This window comes from Pectinophora gossypiella, chromosome 27, assembly GCF_024362695.1.
Source record: "Pectinophora gossypiella chromosome 27, ilPecGoss1.1, whole genome shotgun sequence".
In the NCBI taxonomy this organism is placed as follows: Eukaryota; Metazoa; Arthropoda; class Insecta; order Lepidoptera; family Gelechiidae; genus Pectinophora; species Pectinophora gossypiella.
In genome coordinates this window covers 2,253,066-2,278,342 of record NC_065430.1, presented here as the reverse complement: position 1 = coordinate 2,278,342, position 25,277 = coordinate 2,253,066, and the positions used below count along the sequence as shown (strand labels likewise).

Genomic DNA, 25,277 nt, shown 5'->3' with positions numbered 1-25,277 from the left:
CGGCCATCTTTGACAGTACACCGGTAAAGATGGCCGATAAAGATGGCTGTTACCGCTAACCAATCACAGGCCAGCACAATTTGTCATACATCGTTAAAAAATATGGCGCCTATCGACAACATTCGTTCTACGCAGATTTCACGGCGTGTCAAAAAGTAAAAACCTTGCGACTGTGCATGCATTGTGCAATTTCTTGATAATAAATCACTTCAAAACAAGAGAAACGACAACAAATATCGCCCGGAGTAGTTTTTGCCGCCCAAAATGGGTTTACCATACAACGCGATACCGGAGGATACGCTGCCACAGTGTTGGTCCGACGATGTTCGTATGAACGCCCTTTTCGCACCTTTTCGGATAAAATCAGCGAACCCAGAGTCATGGGATATGAAGATGAAGTTCTGGTCTGACATGCTGAGGCAGTGGTGCAAGTATAAAAGGGACCCTATAGTGTCTGCGAGCGACGCTAAATTCGCGTTTCAACGAAAAGGTCGCACGCCCGCTTGCATCGATATTGTCGTCGAGGAGTTGTTTCGGTGAGCTTATTGTGCTTATAAATAATAATAAAGAGCTTTTATAAACATCACTACGCGGGAAAAAACATTTCTTAGAAAAAAAAAACTCATTTTTCATCTGACAGAATTGGGGAATAGGGGAAGTTATTTCTAATAACGTATTTCTATTAATAACCACGTGCATCTTTTGTTTAAATTTATGATGATGCTATTTTTTTTTTGTTTTATGAATCTTCTCAACAGTAACTCTGTTACTAATGTTTAGTGTAAAAATCTTCTGAGTCATTGCTTTATTTGTCCTGACAAAAGGCAGCTTCTACTATGTATTTAAATTCCTTGGTTCATAACAAATTCAGAAATTTATGATGACTTATAAATTAAAACAGTGAAGGAAGAAATCAAAGGTCCAGTCCTAAACTATCAAGCAAGACAGGAAAAATTATCATTAGTATTCAAATTTATAGAAATCAAATCAAAATATAATATAAAAAAAAGAAAAAGAAAATGTATAGAAAGAGTGGTCATAGCTTAGCTAATTATGAGTGGGTGTTCTTCTCGGCTACAACTGAAAATCACCGGCATAATCTGGCTACATCTAGATTATGTCATTTGCTGAGCTGCAGCCGTTTCGGCATTATTTATAATTCTGTTGTTAATTACTAACTACCACAATATTTTTTGTTAAATAAATATTTTCTTTCATTCTTTCTTTATAACTTATTATTTACTATTTTTTATTACTGAGTATATTTTAAGCCTGCCAAACCAGTTTCCTACCAGTTCTCTAAAAAGTACAATTGTCTACCCTGCAGTACTAGAATAGTCTATTTCAAAGCTGTACTCGGACTCCTGTCCTCCGCTTCTCAATAGTACTTTCAGTTACTGCTGACTTGCCCCTTCCGTCCTGCATTGCCATACCGATGGCAAAAATACCTAACTCTTTTTAAATGTTTCAGCAACGGTGAACTATCCCCAATATCGAAGTATCAGCAGATACTCCACAACCCTGCTGAGGGCTGGGTACGTTGGACGGCCCGCCTGGCTTTCAAGCCGGCCGCACTAGCTCTCACTGCTGTGACGTCATTGCTGCCTGCCACACAAAGTCTTGATAGCGACGGGCTGCCTAAAGCCAGCATTGATTCTACGAGTAGATTTGTGCTTGAGAGCGCTGTGCAGGTAAGATTTTGACTTCTATATGTATAAACATGCACAAGCTCACTATTACATACATAGATTTACTTCTACCGTAAAAAGTGCTTAAAAAGTGGGATGTAAAGTTACTGTTAATATAGTGAAGTTGACAGTAGTACAAGGCCGGTCATAGGATGGGTGACCACAAAAAAAAGTTTTCATCTCGAGCTCCTCCGTGCTTCGGAAGGTACGTTAAGCCGTTGGTCCCGGCTGCATTAGCAGTCATTAATAACCACCAATCTGCACTGGGCCCGCGTGATGGTTTAAGGCCCGATCTCCCTATCCATCCATAGGGAAGGCCCGTGCCCCAGCAGTGGGGACGTTAATGGGCTGGTGATGGTGGACAGTACTTAACCTCAGGGCGCGATTAGGCGCCGAACTAGCTACACGGGGAAGTGCGTGGTAAAAACATGCAAAAATAGAAGCTCAAAGCGAAAAAAGAACGTACCCACGCCCCACCGAGCTTTTTGTTAGATCAACGTAAAAAAAAAAAAAAAAACGTGATAGGTGGTGAGCCGTAACGCCGCTTATACTATAGGGTACTGTAGTTAACTAGAAAATGTTGTAATATTTATTGGTTTTTCTGACTTCTGACTTTCCTGGCACATAAACAACCAAGGAATAGAAAGAGGTTGCAAGGGTCAAGTGAGCGCGAAACACGCGCCATACAAGTATGAGCAAACTTCACGACGCACAGAGCTCCGCGAAAATATATTAAAAGATCGTCTTGTGTATTATAACCTGCAGGGCAATAAGTCAAATATCGACTATCGAACCTTAAAACCAGATAAGTCATATATCGAGAACTATACCTTTTCTAAGGATATCTCCAATTTGGTCAATTTTTTTTTTTTTTGTTTTGGTTTTCCCCGAAGGGTAAGGCAAAGGGAACTATGCCCATACAGCCATGTCTGACGTATTTTTTTTCTTGATGATTAATGAAATGATGAAAGGTGATGATGATGAAACCTAAGCCCCCACCCTCGGAGTAGACTCCTACTCCGAACCCCAAACGAATTAACTCAAAAGTCCGCATAAACTTTTGAGTTATGAAGCGGCTTCCCAGCACGAAGCGAAAATAGGCAGATACACTTTGTTTATTGAATACTCCAATATAATAACACTCGCGAATGTCTTCCGACTAACTTAATGCGATCATTAACCACAAAACACCACTTCGTATTAATTATTTAGATTACTCAATGAAGAAAGCAACTGTCCCGTTCCCGTTTCCCGCCGAAAAGCCCCCAATTTGGTCAATTTACGTCCTTAGGACTACCTACTATGTTTTTTTTTTGTTTTGGTTTTCCCCGAAGGGTAAGGCAAAGGGAACTATGCCCATACAGCCATGTCTTACGTATATTTTTTCTTGATGATTAATGAAATGATGAAAGCTGATGATCATGAAACCTAAGCCCCCACCCTCGGAGTAGACTCCTACTCCGAACCCTAAACGAATTAACTCAAAACTCCGCATAAACTTTCGAGTTATGAAGCGGCTTCGGCGAAAATAGGCAGATACACTTTGTTTATTGAATACTCCGATATAATAACACTCGCGAATGTCTTCCGACTAACTTAATGCAATAATTAACCACAAAACATCACTTCGTATTAATTATTTAGATTATTCAATGAAGAAAGCAACTGTCCCGTTCCCGTTTCCCGCCAAAAAGCCCCTTCTTTTTCTTCGGAACCTTTTTTCGTTGGCAGAGTCATCATCCTGTCATGGCTTCAGTGTGACCATATTTAAAAATATGTTTTCTTAATTTTTTACAGGAACAAGCAACACAAATGCTAGAGAACTACCCACTGGGCGTGGAGCGTGTCGGCACCATTGAGGAGTTGATGAGGAATTGCAACTGGCAGCAAAGTAGGGAGACCTTCGAAATACTGGTCGGCTGGTTGGTAGCCACCGGAGCTGCCACCAAGAAGGGCGATGTTGTTAAACTTGGTAAGCATCAGTTAGATTGTAGTACACATCAACTCCTCGTCAACTGTGCTTAAACTAGTGATGTGCCGGATCGTTAAAAATGTATATCCGCGGATATGGATCTGAATACGGATATTTAGTGTAAAGATCCGCGGATACGGATACGGATCTTTATTTTCTTATTCAATATTATTCGATTGGTGTCGGCGCCCGCGACCTTGAAACGATAGTTGACGTCTTCGCTCGCCGCAACGTCAGGCAGGACACGTTTTAACTTGCATTGCGCGGGTAGTACTTTTGTTTTGGTTATGGTTTAGTGAGACACTGGAATTTTATAGTTTTTTATTTAATAATTCTACTTAATCACCTGAAAAAGATCCGTAAAAGATCCGCGTGAAAAGTAACGGACACGGATACGGATACGGATTTTTCTTTTATATCGGATATCCGCGGATACGGATACGGATATTCGGAACATCACTAGCTTAAACACACCCCAGACACTTCGTATAAAAAACCTCGTTTTACATAGACACCACACAGCAATATACTTTCATTTCAGTTTTTTGGGTTAATGGCAACCAGTCGCCATAGAGTAGATGACCATTACTGCCAAAGCATAGAATAAGGAATACGTATAGAGGAGGCGGAGGAGTTTCTGGAAGGAGTTAGGTTGGCTCGCTTAGTCCATCTTAGAGTCTAAATGCGGAAAACAGAGCCCACTAACATAACATAACTATGTATAGAACGGTAACTCTCCGCTCCCCACCAGCGGCTGAGCTAGGTTTACCTCACCCCCTCGGTCTTTACTCTTCAATGGTATGGCGTCAGACGTCACACAAGTCAAGTATACTCACGAATCTTTCATTTCACAGCGGAACCAAACAAGAAAGTGTCGCCGGTAACGGAGACAGACGAGGCTTTGGTGAAGCTGGTGTCAGCCGAGTCGAGGCTGTGCGGCGACGCGGCGCGGCTGTCGCGAGAGGTCGCCAGCTGCGAGGCGGAGGCCAGGGCCGCCCTCACACTCGGGAACAGGATTGCGGTAAGTTTTGTTTGTTTAAAAACATCTTTTTTACATAAACTCACGCCCGTAATCCCTAATGGGGTGGGCAGAGCCACAAGTAATCAAAGACAACTTGCAGCCACTGTTGATACGATGTCGTAAGCTGGATATGATGAACCTTATGGTGATAAGGGATCAGCCTATCGCCCATAACATTAGTCCATCATGTTAGAGGACACAATCCCTCTGTCGGTTTTTACGACATGCCTGGGAAGACAAGCAGCTGAACGTTTTCTATGTGTGTTTTCAAATATCTTTATTCATAGAAATTAAGGTATACAAATAGTTTAGATCTAGTACTAGCCTAGAAAAAGCAGTTACATATGTTTTGTAGGTTGTAAACACATTTATAACACATTTCAACACTAAACATATACTATTTTTATATCATAAAAATACTTGTTACGTAGAATAAATTACGTTGGTAGATTTAATAAGTCATTGTGGACACTTAGCACTGAGTACACATTGTAGAATTATGAATTAAATGGAGAAATAACATTGTAAAGTAATAAAATATAAATTGTATAAATAAAAACAAGGTAGCAATTAAAATATGGTCAGCGCACGGAACAAAACAACGGAGCGAACCGGTCACTACGCGCAGAGCCAATAGTGATGGGGTAAGCGGATCGCGGTAAGTATAGGTCCGTACCTATACTTACCGCGATCCGCTGTATACATATTAGTACGGTCACGAGCATTAATATGTATACAATTTGGTACCATGTCACATTAACTTTTTTGACAAATTGAACTGTAAGTCTCACTAAATGTCAAATATGATAGTGCGATAGGGTTCTAAAGTGGGCATATGATATTGTTCATGACTGTACTCGTGACCATTCGTATACAACTATACACTTGGAAACCATGTCACATTAACTTATTTCACAAATTAAACCCTAAGTCTCATTAAATGTCAAATATGACGGAAATTGCCACTTATTCAGTATTCGTTACGATGCCACTAACACATAATATATAATAGGTACAAGAGATGAGGAGCTCGGTGGCGCAGCGGTAAACGCGCTCGGTCTGCGATTGTTGAAGTTAAGCAACTTCCGCAAGGGCCGGTCATAGGATGGGTGACAAAAAAAGAAAAAGTTTTCATCTCGAGCTCCTCCGTGCCTCGGAAGGCACGTTAATCCGTTGGTCCCGGCTGCATTAGAAGTCGTGATCGTGCGGCGTGATGGTTTAAGGCCCGATCTCCCTATCCATCCATAGGGAAGGCCCGTGCCCCAGCGGTGGGGACGTTAATGGGCTGATGACGATGCGCCAAATATTCGATTGATATACGGGACGAAAACCGAATATTCCGTTTTTTAATTCCCCTTATAACGTTTGTTACAGGCGAAGAACCATCTCCGCCGGAAACACAGGGCGCAACAGAAGTTGGAACAGTGCGAGGGCGCGCTCGAGAACGTGCAGCAGCTGCTGCATCAGATACGAGACGTGGACACCAACGCTGCCATCGTCAACACTTACAAGTTCGTATCACCATCAATCAATCAATCAATCATTTATTTGCAAGAACACAAAGTTAAAGATCTTATTCTAAGTAAAACAGTAAGAAAGAAAGAAAGAAGAAAGAAAGTTTATTCAGTACAACAAACAAGTAACAATTATAAATAAGGCCCTGGCTCCTAAACTAGTATAACTGTATTTCAGGAGCCAGTGTCTTCCCAAATTGACATACTTCATTATTATTTGAGGTACAATAATATACTTTTTACTTAATAACTATGGTAATTAAAATGAAAAATGAAAAAAATAAAATAAAGATACAACAAACAAAGATGTGTGTGTGTGTGTGTGTGTGTTTGTGTGTGCGTGTGTGTGTGTGTATTATAGGAACCAAAATTGTGGGAGAAAATTCCTTAGAACTAGAAATAAAAAAGAGTTTGAGATACCATCTAACATACTGGTAGAAGAAAGTTCTCCACCTTTTCAGTGTTGACTTCCAAGAGATAGTTTCGCAAAATATTTTTGAGGTTGTGATTGCTAGAAGTTACAATGTTAAGTTTTTTATTAATAATATTGTACAGTGCATGTATTCAACCTGCAAGCAGGTGTGCAAATATTTATACATATACCTAATTATATTATTATTAAGACTTATTCCTATAGTTAAAGAATTCGTTGACACTATAAAAACACATATGTAATAACCATTTCGTTAAATCATGCTTAAATTCTATCATATTTAATTCCTTTAAATTTTCAGGTAAATTGTTAAAAATTATGACACACATGTTATAAACATTTTTTTTATAAATATACGCACGACAAGGAGGCTGGTATAGTACGTTCGCGTATTGTCTTCTAAGTTGTCTTGTACTTACTTCACTACATTTTTTCTCATCTCCATAGCGTTATTCCTATTATTTATTTAGAAATAAGGTTCAATTATTACGTTAATTACGTAGGCTGCGGCCGGAGGATCGAAAAAAAAAAGATTCTAATTTAATTTTAAAAGAAATTAAAAAAAATAAAAATAATTTTATTTCAGACAGATGCCCATATTTGTTAGTATTACAAAAACTTAAAAAACTATGTTAGTAGTGACAAAACAAAACAAAATTTAATCTAAATATTTGCCAGGCCCGCCTGATGCACTAGGCACATGCATATGTGCATGTACCCAGTGCATCATAAGCGGACAATCTGGCTTATCGCTAATTACCTTCAGGATGGTGTTAGCGCTGGCACGCACTCTATGCATAAGTGAGAAGACACGCTTGAGCAAGACTGCTTGAAAGCCATCCGTGCAATAAGATTTATTGCCTAATCATCTTCTATCGTGTGGGTTGTGAGGTGAATTACCATTTGAAAATAATTTAAAAAAAAACTAAAAAAATATCATGAATTTTGCGACGGAAAATTCCACTTGATATTAACTCAGAATCCTGGTCTGAATCATCCCTCTGAGTATTCGTTACGATGTCACTAACACCCTGTATAAAAGGAGAAACTGACTGACTGACATATCAACGCACAGCCTAAACGGCTAAACGTAGGCACTTGAAATTTGGCAGGGACGTAGCTTAGGTACCGTAGAGGTGCACTAAGAAAGGAATTCCCGGAATTCCCACGGGAAAGGGAATTAGCGGGAAAATCCTTTTGTATGAAAAATCTAAACCGCTTAAGTTAGACGCTTGAAATTTGGCATGCCGGTACCTTAGTTAACTTAAAGCTTAGATGCAACAGGATATTGCAAAATTCCCACGGAAACGGGAGTTAGCGGGAAGAAACTTTTGTATGAAAAAATCTAAACTGCATAAGTTAGATGCTTGAAATTTGATATGCACTCCCACACACACACAAAGATCTCTCTTTTATAACACGCCACGCGGACGAACTCGCGGGCAAAAGCTAGTAAAATATACTTATGCAGAAAGATTGTACGAGTTTTGTACTACTTCTTCTATCGTGTGGGTTGTGAGGTGAATTACCAACCTCATCAACCCTGGTGTCAGGGTTAGTATTGAGCCGCCAAAGGCCCCTGACATGGCTCATGTAACGACTACGAACGATGTAAGTACGTAACCGGGACAAACGGCTTGATGATGATGATGATGGACATAATGTGATCCAAATATCAAACAACAATTATTTTTATGTACGCATTCGTCATTACATTATATTTTTTTTCTACTCCTCTACTTTAATCTGGCATTTAAATAACCAAAAAGTCTAATATAAGTACATACATAATTAAACTCTTTGAAAAAGTGTACGCTCTATGGCCTATAAAAGCATTGTTTACAAAGTGTAACTGTACTATAATGTCGCCAAAAAAGCATTGTTGTTGTTTTTTTTTTGACCTGGAAACTGGCACCTTTACTTTGTTTGGTGCCATAGATATACTATAAAAAAAAAGTATACATTTGCCGCCATTTTCCCGCGCGTTGGAAAATAAATTGGAAAATTTTTGTGTTTCGTTTAAAATTACGTCGTCGTAGAAAAAGTATTGTATGCAACGTTGTATAACTAGGTCAAAAAATGCTCGTGGCGTCTCTTATTGCGATGTTCGCCAAGGCTCACATCGCAACTCACGCCACTCGCATTTTTTGACCCTTCTTATACAACTGTTGCATAAAATACTATAATAATTGTGTACCCAAGAAATGAGAAAATTAATTATCACGTTTAATCTGTACAACGCGCAACGGCTTAACGTGCCCACCGAAGCACGGAATCATTTTACTTTTTTAGACAATCTAATGAATCTAGCCCGTAAAGTCCTTACCAAACAAAGGACAGTCTCACAAAGTGATTTCGACAATGTCCCCATCGGGAATCGAACCCGGACCTCCAGATCGTGAGCCTAACGCCCTAACCACTAGACCACGGAGGCTGTAATCGATGATTGATTGCTTTATATTATTATAACTATCTTATTCGTCATATTTCGCAGGACGACATCAGAAGCCATGAAGCGGGGTATGAAGGAAGGTGGTCTCGACGAAGATGCTGTCCACGACACCATGGATGACCTTAACGATGTGAGTTTTACACACATAACTTAATAATAATAATAATAATAAAACACTTTATTGCACACAAATTCACAAAACATTTACAGGATAAACTTATTCTAAGGTGGGCAAAGGCGGCCTTATCGCTAAGAGCGATCTCTTCTAGACAACCTTCGGCAAAGGCTCACGACTATATCCCAATTGGTTTGTCTTTGTTTTTGGGTATAAATGTTGACCCTTGTTTCAAATACACATTCAAATTCAAAAATATCTTTATTCAGTAGGTAACATAGTTACACTTTGAATCGTCATTTTTTACATAACGAACGTCTCATTCGCCTAAAACTACTGCAGCTTCTCACAACCTGTATAGCCGGGGAAAAGAAGCTGCAAGAAAAACCTCGGCACAGGGCCCTAGACGTTTTTAAAAAATAATAAATAAATATTTATTTTATAAATAAATAAATTGGAGATGTCCTTAGAAAAGGTTTAATACGATCTACTCTGAACCGGCGTGTGTGTATGAAGCAAGCAAGAGAAGTGTGTCAGGATCTAAGCAAATGGAATTCTATAGTCTCTGCTTACCCCGGTGGGAAATAGGCGTGAGTTTATGTATGTATGTATGTATATTTTTTTATTACACTCAGGCACAATTATATCTTCCACCCATTATGATTCTGATTAAAATAACGTGGAGAAATATTGGGAGCAAACTAGTAATATAATTCTATATGTATCTGATCCAAATATCAAGCAACAATTTGTTTATAATGCTTCTGTCATTATATAATATTTTTAATTACTATGTACCCGAGCAATGAGGTCTCACTTTGAGGTCGCAGGTTCGAATCCAGCGCAGGCCTAAACCAATGATTCTCGAATTTGTTTTCGATTTCATGTTTGGATCATAAATGATTATCACGTACTCAGCGGTGAAGGAAAACATCGTGACGAAACCGACATTCCCGAGAAATGCATTTTCGGAAGTATGTGACCTAATCTGTATTGGGCTGGTTTTCCCTTCGCGGGTTGGAAGGTCAGACAGGCAGTGGCTTCTGTAAAAAACCGGACCTGTCAAATCTTCAGGTTAGGTAAGCGGACCTTGTAAAAAAACGGGATAATTCTAGGCCGAGATAGGGATCCCGCGAGATCGGGATTGCATCCCCTAATTCCGTGGTTAATTCTATGTTATGTTTCAATACTATCTCCAGGTAATGGAGTCCTACAAAGAAGTGGAGAGGGCACTCAGCACGACCACAGATGACCTGGACGCGGCGGAGCTGGAGGCCGAGCTGAGGGAACTGATGTCACCCGGAGCCCCAGGAGGAGGGGGGGCGCCGGCTAAGGAGACCACGCCACGGAAGGCCCAAGGTAGGTCTATTAAAGACCAATTCCTTCACCTCCTTATAAGACGCGACGTTCGCCTTCTCTTTCCGGCCAGGTAGTTAATGCTATCTGCAGCAAATCTACAATCATCATCATCAATTTAAGAGCCACGCTCTTGTCGGTGCAGCATTTTCCATGCTACTTTTTTAGGGAAAAATAGGGGAATCTACAATATGTCACGTCAAAAAAAAAACGCCTTCTCTTTAATCTGTTCCATGTAAGCTCTTCTTGGTCTTCCCCTTCCTCTCTTTCCTTTTAACTTCCCTTCTATGATACACAATGAATGCATTTAAATTGTTGTTATAACCAATTCATTTCAAGTTCTTATCAGAAATCCTTACTCTCACTAGGGGGCGTGGTAGGATTCTAATAAGGGGCATTGCAGACTCAATAAGCATCTACACAGAATGGAGCTGACCGAGACTCCTTTACGCAGATTCTGCTTAGGGGAGGATGAGACGCCACTACATCTACTGTGCAGCTGTGAGGCTCTCATACATAGTAGAAGCCGTATACTTAGGGGCCACATAATGGACCCCAAGGAAGTCATGGAGCTTTACCCCAAAAAGACACTGGATCTCTTCGAACGGATCGGTCTAGAGGAGGATTTTTAAATGTTGGGGGTCACAATAGATCTGACAAGGTCGCAGTGATCTTGCGGGCTGTATCAGTTTGGCCGTCACAATTCTCAAATAATAATAATATAATCCATTCTCCCCAACAGAACCGTCGCCACTCCTGCCGACGCCGCCGAAGCATCAACCCCGCAAGGTGTCGGAGCGTGATGACTTCGTGTTCGACGGGGAAGCACGCGTGATAGCGGAACTGAACGAGCTCAGTGTGGGGGACGCGCAGGGCGGCTCGGGGGGCAGGGGGCTCGATAAGCGGGGGAGGAAGAAGATAGCCGTCACCGAACAATGGGTTGATGCAGGTAGAAATTTCATCTTATCCATGGTATAAGAAGATATCTAGAATAGAATAGAATAGAATAGAAAAAGTTTATTATAAAAGGACGCCACACACACAAAAAAAAAGACAACAACATCATATCAAATTTCCACTAAAACAATTACAAAAAAGCAATCTCATCTTATCCATGGCAAAAAATAGCGATCGCCACATTGTTAATACCCGGAATAAAAATAAACTTGCTTTACAAGTCAGTCGATTACATACATACATAAACACTCGCCTATTTCCCACCGGGGTAAGCGGAGACTATAGAATTCCATTTGCTTCGATCCTGACACACTTCTCTTGCTTCCTCCACATTCATCAATCGCTTCATACACGCACGCCGGTTCAGAGTAGATCGTATTAAACCTTTTCTAAGGACATCTCCAATTTCGATTACATAATAATATCACAAAATCTTTTAAGGGGCAATGTATACGTTTTTACAATAAGATTCCCATTGACATTCAACACAATTTGAGTCGTCGGCTTGTGTTTTTAGCTAAAATGAAAACGAGGCGCAGGGATGTAATGTTTACCTATACATATGTAATATTTTTTTCAGAAAAACCTGAGCCGAAGACTCCGAAACCATCGAAGTCGTGGTACCCTCCTACGAAGGAGTGTCTGCAACCAGAGACTTGGAACAACAATGACTTCGGAGAACTCAGGCAGGACGAGCGGTTACACCCCGGTGAGAAAAAAAATAGTACAAAAATAATAATACACACATACATAAACAGCCTATATACGTCCCACTGCTGGGCACAGGCCTCCCCTCAATCAACCGGAGGGGGTATGGAGCATACTCCACCACGCTGCTCCACTGCGGGTTGGTGGAGGTGTTTTTACGGCTAATAGCCGGGACCAACGGCTTAACGTGCCCTCCGAAGCACGGAATCATCTTACTCTTCTACAATCTTTTGTTTGGTAAGGACTTTTCAGGCTTGGTGATTCAAGCAAAGGACAGTCTCACAAAGTGATTTCGACAATGTCCCCATCGGGAATCGAACAAAATTAATAATCTTACGTCTTTTTATTTTAATTTTAAATAAGGCTTTGAACACCGTAAGTGATCATCCCAGCCTCAGAGGTGCTTTCGTCTTACAAATACTTAAGTCTTAGTAAAAGCTTACCAACTTTGTATATACTTTTTTATTCTTATATTCTACACAATTGCGTGCAGTGTTTACTTATAATTAGTCACTACATTAGCTTTTAAGTTTGTTAGTGTAAGTGACTGTTAGTAAACCAAAATAAATAAATATATAAAGTGATGAAAGCCTAGCTCAGAGTTGCCGTTCTATACGTAATATTATTCCTTATTCTATGGTATTGGTATAGGAGTGGTTATCCTAATTCTGTTTGGTAATTTTAATTCATAATTATTTATTCGCAATAAAAATGTTATTACAGTTTGCAGATGGTCAGCATTTAACATTTGGTCTACATTTTTAGTTATTGAAATTATAACGTGCAAATAGTTAAATAAAATAAATAATTTAAATGTCAATCATTAGGTACATTAATTATGAAATAATAATAAAATGATTTACAATGTCATTCAATATCCAAAATACACATCACAAAAAAAAAACAAACAATACACAAAAAAGAGAAAAAAATTTAAAATAAAAAAGAAAAACAATAAACTTACAATAAACTTTTTTTTATATTTTTTATATTATTTCTTTAGATAAGTATATATTATTTATTATTCTTTTTTTTATGTTGGTATCATTATATGTTTATTGCACCAGCCCATGCTCCAATGAATAATCTTCTTTCACCCTAAGGTTGCCTGGCAGAAATTGCTGTTTAGCAATAAGGCCGCCTATTGTGCTTATGTTTTATTCGTATGTTTATGTCCTTTGTTTTGTTGTTGTGCAATAAAGTATTATTGATTGATTGAACAATAACACGAAACATCCAACGATTCATTCGATCGTTGTAACATTAAAAATCTGGGGTGTAATGTCTGGACAATTCGACCGTGTTCCCAGGCCAACCGCTGAACGTGGACTTCACGACGCCGCCGCGGCTCTACAGCAGCGATTTCCAGGTGCGCGACCACAAGCCCTGCGCCGGCGTGTGGCTTTACAGCACCCGCGACAACAACAGCAACGTCGACGACCTCGCCGCCAGCACAGAGTACTTCAGGTGAGTTGCGAGTGAGGTACGTCTTAGTTCGCTTCAACCGCCAAGAGATGGCGCTAGCGGCGGAACGGAGGAAACGTATGGGGCCTGAAACGCGCTAACGAAGTTTTCACAGATGGTCGGTATAACATAACATAGCGAATATTTAATTGTACACGCAGGAAATACAACATGACAAACAAAAGTGCTAAGACACGTAAGGTACCAGCTGCTGCAACTCATAATGTTGGGCAAACTCGCAGGAAAAAGAAAAGTGCAGTCGTTAATAACTATCAATCCGCACTGGGCCCGCGTGATGGTTTAAGGCCCGATCTCCCTATCCATTCATAGGGAAGGCCCGTGCCCCAACAGTGGGGACGTTAATGGGCTGATGATGAAGTAATGTTTATGGTATACGTGTTTGCCAGGGTTGTCACAGCCTCTTGATGTTTGGTGTTGCAGCTCGGAGAGCCCGGGCAAGTCAGGCGGCAGCTTCCAGATGGCGCCCGGCGGCGAGCGCAAGGCGTCCGCCGCGTGGAACGCCGACGGAGACGCGCCCGTCGACGACCTGGAGCGGCGCCTGCGCAACCTGCGCGGATTCAACTTATAATACCCGCACGGGTAACATAGGTTATGCTAAGTACGTAGGAAACTAGGTTAGGTTCAAAATTGGTCCTTATTCCGGCGACACAAAGATTATCTTAGTTTGTTAGTTGTAAACTAGAGCTGTCTTTCACTTATAAGTGATATTAAGTGGCGGATTGAGACTTTCCGAGGTCTTCTGTTGCTTGAATTTGGAAGATAGGAATCCTTACTAATGTTATAAATGTGAAAGTGTGTTTGTTATTTCTCGTCTGTTGAACAAATTTGTTATAGTTCGGTTTGAGTATACAACCTGGGTATCTACCCAGGTTCTATCTAGAAAACAAAGATCTTTGTAAAAGTATATTATGAACCTTATGATGATAAGGGATCAGCCTTTCGCCCATAACATAGTTCATCATGTTAGAGGACACAATCCCTGTGTTGGATTTTGTTGGCCGCCAAAGAAAAAAAAATATAAATGCGCAACAGGCGCCTTACTGTCACAATATGTGAAAGACAGATAGAGCTAGTTTTCGAACACAAACTAAGTTAGGGGCCGTCCATTAATCATGTGATGTTTTTTTTGGCATTTTAAACCCCCCCCCCACCCCCTTGGTGATACATGGTGAGGTTCAAGACTACCCCCCACCCTATCCGATATCACGCGTGTATTTTTTAGTACCTACCAAAATAATTGCACGAAACGCCGCTTTTCGGTTCAGTATCGCGCGTTTGCCGAAAAATAAATACATAAACAGCCTATATACGTCCCACTGCTGGGCACAGGCCTCCCCTCAATCAACCGGAGGGGATATGGAGCATACTGCACCACGCTGCTCCAATGCGGGTTGGTGGAGGTGTTTTTACGGCTAATAGCCGGGACCAACGGCTTAACGTGCCCTCCGAAGCACGGAATCATCTTACTTTTTCGCACAATCAGGTGATTCAAGCCTGAAAAGTCCTTACCAAACAAAGGACAGTCTCACAAAGTGATTTCGACAATGTCCCCATCGGGAATCGAACCCGGACCTCCAGATCGTGAGCCTAACGCTCTAACCACTAGACCACGGAGGCTGTCAATGTCGAAAAATAAATACTCGTGATATATTACTACACCCCCCCTCCCCCTTATGATATTTCGTGATTTTTTTGATGGACTCTTCCCCCCCTCTCGAGCCTCGCATGATTAATGGACGGCCCCTTAGAATTATGTCGGCCGGAATAGGCGCCATTATGTGATATTGCCGGACATAGATGGCGGAGATGCTGATAATGTTCTATCTTAAGACGCACAGGATTGCGAGAGAGGATATCGTCACTACATACATACGTGCACGCCCGTAGTTCCTAATAGAGTGGGCAGAGTAACAAGTAATCAGATACAATGTTTTAAGTTTACGCGGTAATTATCATAATTAAAACACAAGCGGCAAAGAAAGAGGGTAGACAGATATGTTTGCCTGTAGAAAATTATGGATCTAACTACTCCACTCCAATCTCATCAGTCATCCCGTGATCATGGCACTTGCAACAGTGTCGAAACACCGGGAGTCTGATATCCCTGCTTTAAACGCGGTAAGATCCCGTTATTATGTGTTTTAATTAATCAGATACAACTTATACGATGAATCTAAAAACACATCACAAGTTTTATCTTATACTACGTATAGGACAGTAACAATTCGCCCCACACCAATTCGTAAGCGCCGACCTCACCCCCTCTGGGTCTTACTTTAGTCTTAAATGGTTGGAACCAACAGCCTCCGTGGTGTGGTGGTTAACAGCCTCCGTGGTCTAGTGGTTAGAGCGTTAGGCTCACGATCTGGAGGTCCGGGTTCGATCCACTGGACCGCGGAGGTCGTGGACAGGGAGTTGCGAACTAGTTCATGCAACCCTATTGGTAAACAGGCAGCCTGCGAATGGGAGTTTTGTAACGATTTTTGTTTTGGGTGTCATAAGATGTAATATTATTGCATCTTCACCACATGTTATGAAGTTTAAGTTTTGATAATGTGATTCATAATGTAAATATAGTTAAGTAGTGTAATGTCCCACTAGTGGGCTTGGACTTCCCACTATTAATCTGAATGGGATTGTAACTCTAATTATAATGTATTAACAAGCGTGCAGGGGAGTTAAAAGGGCCATATTGAAGCAATGAGCATGAAAACTAGAGGCTCAAATGTAGGCGACAGCACTGTTGAGTGTTCCTAGATTTTGACAGTTCTCCATACTGGCCACCTAAAATTAATAATAATAATAATAAAAAAGTTAATTTAAGTAAAACCTTCGACACACATATGTACATTTAAAAAAGTCATAAATCATAAATTCGTGATAAATTGCTATAAATTGTGGCGCCTACTGAAGGATGAGTTACGAAAAACCTACGAAATACCTACATCTTTGCGATAATATTTGTTTATGTACACTATTTCTATTAAAGTAATCTGGTATTATTATTATAATGTATGTACACCATTAACACATGTTTATGGAAAATGATGTTCGTGCGTCACAAGGTCCACATAATACAGCGTCGTGGTTCACGCCGCGACTTGTGCTGAGTGAGGCCCTTTTATCTCAGGACGTCCACCACCACCTTATGATCATTTCGACAAACATCCGTCTTGCTTTTTTTGTAATTGTTTTAGTGGAAATTTGATTTGATGTTGTTGTCTTTTTTTTTCTTTTTTGTGTATGGCGTCCTTTTGTAATAAACTATTTCTATTCTATTCTATTTAAAAATAAAAGCAGCCAGTTGGAAAAAGACAGTATTGATTGGAATTTTAGAATAGAATAGAAATAGTTTATTACAAAAGGGCGCCACACAAAAACAAGACAAATCATATCAAAATTTCACAAAACAATTACGAAAAAGCAAGACGGATGTTCGTCGAAATGATCATAAGGTGGTTTATCAAGTTCTCTTTCCGATGTTTAGGGAATAAATATAACAGTACGATTTTGCTGTTAAACGCCGCACAAAAGGTTGTAGTGTAAAAATATAACCAAAACATTGGTGCTAATTCCTGTAAATACCATCTAATTTTATTTTAGGTTATATCTGTCATTTTCTTATCCGCCGAAAAGGAAAGGGACGGGTAATCGACAAGCATAAAATTTATGGAACACACGTCAATTTTAAGCACAAATCTAAAACAACCGTCTAAAAAATCGCCCGGGTTATTCATTTATTTACGCATTCTTCCTAAAATTAAGAGCTGTCAATCATCCGTCCCTTTCCTTTTCGGCGGATAAGAAAATGACAGGTATAACTTAAAGTAAAATTAAGAGATGTCTGCAGGAATCGGGGCCAATATGTTTATTTACTCAAATAGTATGGGGAACTGACAAAATTTAAGAAAACTCAACAGTGGCGACACCTAATGGGAGAAATAGGCAGTTTTTATCCTCATTCACCTGAAGAGCAAAATTGCTTTTTAGATTAATTGCTTCAATTTGGCCTGTCGACTTCGGGACACTAGGTTCGTAGACGTGAAAGATTCGGGTCGGCGAATCATTTCGCTTATACATACTAGTCGAAAGACTATCGTGAATAGGCATTTGCTAGGTAAGCGTGTCCCACCTTATCTACTAATATTTCTAGGATAATTATGTACATAAATAATTTGAAAAAGCTCGTGGTGGTGTATGTCTATAATAAATAACATATAAATTATACCGTCGCAAAAGTATAGAACTGAAAATAATTTAGAAAAAAATTACTCAAATTTTCATGACTTTTCCGACAGGAAATTCCACTTGATATCGACTCAGAATCATGGTCTGAATCATCCTCTTTACTTACACCCCATACAAGTACAGTCATGAGCAATATAATGTACCAACTTTAGGACTCTGTCGCACTAACATATTTGACATTTAGAGAGACTTACAGTTCAATTTGTCAAAAAAGTTAATGTGACATGGTACCAAAGTGTATACATATTAATGCTCGTGACCGTACAAGTATGTATGGGTGTAAGTGACATCGTATCAAATACTGAGAGGGGAAACTCACGCTTATTTCCCACCGGGGTAAGCAGAGACTATGGAATTCTATTCGCTTCGATCCTCAAAATTCAAAAAATTCAAAAATATTTATTTTTCAAAATTGGCTTACAAAGTTAGCGCTTTTTGAACGTCAAAAAATTAAATTACATATTATGTAACTAGCTGTAAAACTACTACCACAACGGAATCTATAACGCTGAGGGAAAGACGTGGCCAGAAAACCTCCCAGCACAGGGACCTAGTCCTACTGTTTCATGTTTTCCTTTCTTTTCTTCTTTTTTAAATCCAGTTTGTATTACATAATTTATAGACTTAAATACAATGGTATTCCAATTACAGTCGGTGGAAGGAAAGTGAAAAATAAAGAGTTATAAATAAAGTAAAATAAAGTAAAGTCCTGACACACTTCTCTTGCTTCCTCCACATTCATCAATCGTTTCATACACGCACGGTTCAGAGCAGATCGTACTGAACCTTTTCTAAGGACATCTCCAATTTGGTCAATGTAAAGAAGAATCACGAGTTAATTCAAACTAGTCGTTTTTATATGAATTTGTAGTTTTGTCTTTAACTGTATTAGTTGAAGATCTATAATGGTTTCAAACGGGTAGTTTCCTAGGTCAAAGATAAATTATGAAATTCTGATTTTACTAAATAAAGACAGATCTAAGGTGACAAAAAACGTTTTCTATTTTCTATTTAATATATTTATGAATTTTAATAAAGAAAAATTTAATAAGTCAGACATTTGGTCACGTTTTTCTATGACGTCACAGTGTGCATTTTCATACAAATTCCATAGTAATTTCGTGTTTTGATGTTTAGTAAAAAGTATGAATTTTAATAAAGAAAACTGTGTAAGTGCGATATTTTGTCAGAAAGAAAGAAAGAAAGTATTTATTATTAGAGGACGCCACAGTAACAATACAAACACAGTAGGGGGAAAAAAACTTACACAAAATCACAATTATTAACAAAATCGTAAAAGGAACTAGCATAAGTTAAATAATTTTTATTTTATTGTTATGTATTGCTTCATTATTATTAATTCAATTGTTTTGTTATTATTTTGTGTATCCTTCCTTCCTTCCTTCTTGTTGTTGTTCAATTTATCATTATAATATTGTAAATTTGTTTTAGGCCCATAAGAATCTTGTTTGTAACGCAATGGTTTATACTGTAATGTTGCAAATGTCTATATAAATAAATAAACTAATTGGAAAGTAGCCTATTCGGGCGGACTTAAACCTAATCTAATTTTCAACTCTTAACCTAGTGCCGTCCTTCACTCGCGCGTTTTAGCCTGTCAAATTAGGTAGGCGGTTGCCCGTATCGCCACAGTAGGCTAGATTCCAACTAGTCAAATCAATTACTTTTTAATCTGAAGAAAAAAACTGAAATCATTTGTTATAACATCTAGTGACGATTTGTTGTACCATATCATAAACGAATTACTAGAGCGACATCTACCGGAATTAGGACTAATATTAATAAACGTCAAAACACGAAATTACTATGGAATTTGTATGAAAAAGCACACTGTGACGTCATAGAGAAACGTGACAAAATGCCGCACTTATTATTACATTTTTCTTTATTAAAATTCATACATAAGTTAAATAGAAAAAAAGAAAATGTTTTTCGTTAGTTTTAGATCTGTCTTTGTGTAGTAATCAGAATTTCATAATTTATCTTGAACCTAGTTAGTACACGACCCAATTGGCATCCGTATTGTCAACCGGAATCGCGGGTCAGAGCAACTTAAAATGTATTACATGACCCAATCCATCGGGCCCGATGCGCCAAGAACGCACGATCTGACTCGCGCATGCGCCCGCTACAGACAGCGGACGGCACCAGTAAGTCATTATGGACCTAGTTTTAATGTTTATTTTTTTTATGAATATTTTATAGTTTAAAAAAATGTATGGAAATTGTAAATAAATGTATTATAAAATAATTGTACGGGTTAGGTAGGTAGATAATGAATTTTATACAAATTGCGTTCTAAATATTCGGATATTGTTTCTTTGTGCCAACGAAATTTTATGAGACATGACAAATATAATCCAACGATATTTCCCTGATAAGTTAAAAATATGTATGGTCAAGCCTTTAGACATTGTCTTCAGCATTCGCGACATGGCTCGCACGGCGCGACATATACCGCGAGGTTCGACAAATATAGCGGTGTCAATAAAATGTAGTAATGTACGGTCATGAGCCGTTGAACCCTGTCGCACTCACATATTTGACATTTAATGAGACTTATGGTTTAAATTAACAAAAAAGTTAGTGTGACATGGTTTCAAAGTCTATACATATTAGTACTCATTACTTATTAAAAATAATTGGTCTGTACGCCCTTTCAGAAGTTAGTTATTACAAAAAATAGTATAAAAAGTAAAAGAAAAAAATAAAATAGTTTTTTTTTATTGGCGAAATAAATAATATTCGAATAATTAGAGCGTACTACGCTAGATCATTAGATAGACAACTAAAAAAAAAATTGAAGAAAAAAATCCTAAAAAAAAGTTGTGTATCATAACTTAGGTTGTTTTACGGGCAATAATTATAGGTAAATAATATATAAAACTTCATTCAAAAAAGTATGTTTTCCCGAACAACAGATTTCTATTTATCTTTATTTTTTACAACGTCATAGAATAAAGAATAACTGTAGTGTTATTCCCCCCCTCACCCCATCTTACTTTAGTCTTAAATGGCTGCAAGCCGCCGTGGCAGACCCAACTAGTTGGCCAGCTAGTTCCGCCCACATGCAACAGATGGCGCCACATTCAATAATGCAGTCTTCAAGCAGGCGTGAAACGCGCTATCGAAGTTTACACAGCAAGACGTATAATTATATAAACTTCCAACATAACACCGTAGTTCTGTTCCTATGCCCTGCTCGGTATCCCGAAAAACATCCTTTGGCGGCAGCACATCCTAGCCGCCAAACCGCTAATGAATAAAGGGGAGAGCGTGTAGTGTGTCTCGCTCGCACTTACGGGTTAAGCGGCACGGTAAGAATCAGATTGATTTGATTTGAAGATACTTTTGTCTAAGTGTGTCCTGTGTGTAATTCTGTTCTCGGCCATTCTCTCTCGACCTCTTTATCATAAAAAATAATGTACTTTTTTGAATGAAGCCCCATCTCGCTTGTACCTCGAGTTGTGTGTGACTTTATTTCGATGTTATATTTACGTATGTTTTGTATATAACAGGTTGTGTTAATTCTATCTGTGAATATGTATGGCATTCGCTGTCATTCTGCCTTGTACATTGTTGAATAACGGGGGTTAAAAAGGCCACATCGAAGAAATTCATCTGAAAAAGCAATATTGCTATTTGACATTCGCCCATATAAGCAAATGTCATCATCATCAATTTAAGAGCCACGCTCTTGTCGGTGTAGCATTTTCCATTACAGTCTATCAAAGGCCAATTTCTTGAGAAGAGCTTACATGGAACAGAGCAATATTGCTTTTTTGAGGAATTGCTTCGATGTGGCCTTTTTAACTCCCCAGATCTTCTTTCGTGTGGGTAGTGAGAACAATTCTTAACCTAATTCTCTATGTATGATAAAAACTGGAAGCTCAAATGTACTAGGGCTACATTGAAGCAATTCATCTAAAAAATGCTTTTGACACTTCGTCGCTGATGTCGCGAATTCAGCATTTTTTGGCGAAACTGATTTGCACCTCGTATGTCAATAAGACACAAGTCATTTTAGCAAAAAAATACAGGTACGTCAGTTAGTAAATTCAGCCACGATTTGTTGGTATTGCGCCCTTTAATTTTAACCGCCAATGTCAAATTGCAATATTGCTTTTTAGATGAATTGCTTTGATGTGGCCTTTTTAGCCCCCCAGACTGCAATGTCCTAAACCACAAACCGTTGACGTTGTTAGGTCGGTCACTGACCTCACAGCTCACACGAGAGAACAATATATTTCTGTCCTGTTGTCAAATAAACTTAGAGGTTGACAAGGATCTTGTGGCGCAAAACAGGAGGGCGCTGCCGCGCACCATCTTGATTGGTCTTTCTTCAAATATCTACGTAAATAACGAAATATATTCTAACTGGGTATTTGCAAAAAGACAAAAGATTTTTGTGTTTACGGTAATGAATTGACTCTTGGGGGGTTGAAAATGCCACATCCAAGCAATTCGCCTAAAAACAGCAATATTGCTGTTTGACATTTGCCTATGTAAAAGTAAGTTTCTGTGCCCTAGCAGGGCGTCGCTATGTATCTACCATATCCTGTATACTCTCTCTCTATTTAAGAGCTGCGCTCTTGTCGGTGGAGTAACTGCCATTCCTCTCTTCTTCCCGCCAAAACCTTCACCTCCCGATACGACACGACCTGCACCTTCTCTTTTATTTGTTTCATAAATGTTATCCTAGGTCTACCCCTTCCTCTCTTCCCTTCAATTTTGCCTGTATACTATTACATAGATTGTTTTAAATAGATGTAAAACTGTGATTTGCAGTAAATGATTATGATTAAGTGCGCAATGCAAACAAATGTCAAATAGCAATATTGCTATCTTAGATGAATTGCTTCGATGTAACCATTTTAACACCCTGGTGTTCGAAGAATCGCTCCAGTCCGCTGCCATAAGATGTTTGTCATTATTATTTTTTAAAACTTCCACATCTGTGTTGTGCCAAAATGTTATTTTTAAGATATTATGTAATCGTTTGTTAACTTTAAAATTTGAAAATAGACAAAAAATATTACGGAATAAACTTAAAAGGAATTTATTTTTCATAAATAAATAATTTCAAAACGCGGCATTCGTTGCCCCAACACCATTTCTTTGTTTTATTTTATATTTACATATATAAACTTACACCTATTTTCCACTGGGGTAAGCAGAGACTATGGAATTCCATTTGCTTCGATCCTGACACACTTCTCTTGCTTCCTCCACACTCATCAATCGCTTCATACACGCACGCCGAGTTAGAATAGATCGTACAGAACCTTTTCTAAGGACATCTCCAATTTGGTCAATGTAAGTCCTTCTAGGTCTTCCTCTACCACCAACAATAATAATACTCGCAGGGTGGAAGTGAAAGATGCATAAGTCGCGAGTTGGTGAGGCGGGTAAACCGCCTCGCAGAAAGCGGTGTACACCTCTCGACACCCTGAGCTGCTCACAACCATGTTGCTGCCTTGCCGTCCAGTCGCGTCCGCTAGATAGGTGGCCCATCCAGTGAGTGGTGAGTCACCGCCTGCTCATTTTATCCATGTTTACCAACATTGGTCGAGCAGGCGCCATAGTCCTCCATAGCTCCAGTGTCCCGGTCCACTAACCCCCAACCCAATAGCCCAGTTCCCTTTGTTCCCATAATCTGCAATAGTCTTACTCGAACCGGGGATTGTCTTTGGGTGCACTCCCATAGTGCATACAGGGATAATCGCCGGTTGGTGTCACACCACATTTAGATTAAACTGTCTTAAGGGACCTCTACGTGTTGGCTTCGGCCCCACGCACGCCTTCCAAAAGTCCGGGACTCCGTAGGCCCGAGATATGGCAACGACATACAAATAATAATAAAAACACTCGCCAACCAATCTTCGCTTTATAAACTGCTTTTGTAATCCTATTATCCTTCATCCGCTCTACGTGTCCAAACGAACCTAACATTCCCTTCTCAATCTTAGTCACTATCTATTTAGGTACAGCATATCTCTTATCACAATGTGTCTCACTCTATCACTCAAGTTAACCTCAGACACCATAACAATAACATAACAATGGGTATATAATACATAAACTCACGCCTGTACTCCCTACTGTGGTGAGCAGAGCATCATCTTTCGCTAAGGACACGGAATGAAGAATAAAAGTATTTATAGAACGGTAACTCTACGCCCAGCACCAATTCGCAAGCGCCGCCGCCGCCGCCCTCACTCCCTCTGGGTCTTCAGTCTCTAATGACCGTCTTCTGACGGATAATACGTCACGTATCAGTCGCGTAACGCTTTTTTTTGACGTGACTTTTTGTAGATTTGCCGCAGATGGCATTAACTACTTGGCCGGACAAATGGGGAGCGCTGAAGGCTCGCACCCGGTACAACGTTTAAGACAACAGGCCTGAAGGTGGCCAGTTGGGCGCGAACCTCGGCTCAGGGCGTCGTCTGAGAGGAAAAATATTTGAAAGAATTAATCGACCCTAGTGGCGCTGATTGAGGGAAATCGTCGACCACGCCGGCGGGATCGGTATCGGGGTCCTGAAGTGTTTAGTGTCGCGAGCTGATTGGCTGCCTCTATGGCTAGAGTAATCGGGTCGTAGGGATCGTATATTACATCCTTCGGACGCTTGTGAGAAACCCTAAGCACGCGTAAGTGCTGTAAAAACATAAATCATACAAGCCACTGCTTGATCTAAAGGTGAAGGTTGTTTTTCCCAATAAACGCTATTATATTTGAGTGATAGCATTCTCTATAAAGCGACATTAATATGTAAAACTTCACATTAACATTTGCAGTCGACTTTTGTCGGTTAATTTCATCACACACATGAGAAATTTCGAAATGTCCATCTTATTTGCATGTGTTTATTTCTTTAAGCGGCGATATAGTGATTTTGATTAACAGCGATATATGATTAACAGCCTCCGTTGTCTAGTGGTTAGAGCGTTAGGCTCACGATCTGGAGGTCCGGGTTCGATTCCCGATGGGGACATTGTCGAAATCACTTTGTGAGACTGTCCTTTGTTTGGTAAGGACTTTTCAGGCTTGAATCACCTGATTGTCCGAAAAAGATGATTCCGTGTTTCGGAGGGCACGTTAAGCCGTTGGTCCCGGCTATTAACCGTAAAAACACGGAGCAGCGTGGTGGAGTATGCTCCATACCCCCTCCGGTTGATTGAGGGGAGGCCTGTGCCCAGCAGTGGGACGTATATAGGCTATTTATGTTATGTATGTTATAGTGATTTGTACTTATTTAATTTCTCTTTTTTTACCTTTGATGGGCTTGCTCTTGTCCCCAGACTTGC

The 25,277-nt window shown here is 39.6% G+C and overlaps 1 protein-coding gene across 2 annotated transcripts; it reads left to right on the top strand.

Moving 5' to 3' along the window:
- The first annotated feature begins 142 nt into the window (after nt 1-142).
- Nucleotides 143-24,983, top strand: LOC126378863 (charged multivesicular body protein 7). Of its 2 annotated transcripts, XR_007568150.1 has the most exons (12): nt 143-536; nt 1,472-1,691; nt 3,486-3,660; nt 4,515-4,681; nt 6,056-6,192; nt 9,123-9,210; nt 10,395-10,554; nt 11,294-11,500; nt 12,089-12,217; nt 13,527-13,683; nt 14,122-16,072; nt 24,938-24,983. XR_007568150.1 is itself a non-coding variant. In XM_050027342.1 (11 exons), the coding sequence occupies exons 1-11, from the start codon at nt 265-267 to the stop codon at nt 14,267-14,269; spliced, it is 1,860 nt and encodes a 619-aa protein (XP_049883299.1). In that variant the 5' UTR covers nt 143-264; the 3' UTR covers nt 14,270-23,083. The 2 variants fall into 2 exon arrangements, 1 of the variants encoding a protein (XP_049883299.1); XM_050027342.1 differs by lacking the exon at nt 24,938-24,983 and having other exon boundaries at nt 14,122-23,083.
- The last annotated feature ends 294 nt before the right edge of the window (nt 24,984-25,277 follow it).

Bases quoted from the DNA above. Each gene is read 5' to 3' on its own strand.
- LOC126378863 (XM_050027342.1), top strand. From the start codon at position 265: ATGGGTTTACCATACAACGCGATACCGGAGGATACGCTGCCACAGTGT. The intron at 537-1,471 runs GTGAGCTTATTG...TAAATGTTTCAG, and splicing joins GTCGTCGAGGAGTTGTTTCG to CAACGGTGAACTATCCCCAA. The intron at 4,682-6,055 runs GTAAGTTTTGTT...CGTTTGTTACAG, and splicing joins CACTCGGGAACAGGATTGCG to GCGAAGAACCATCTCCGCCG.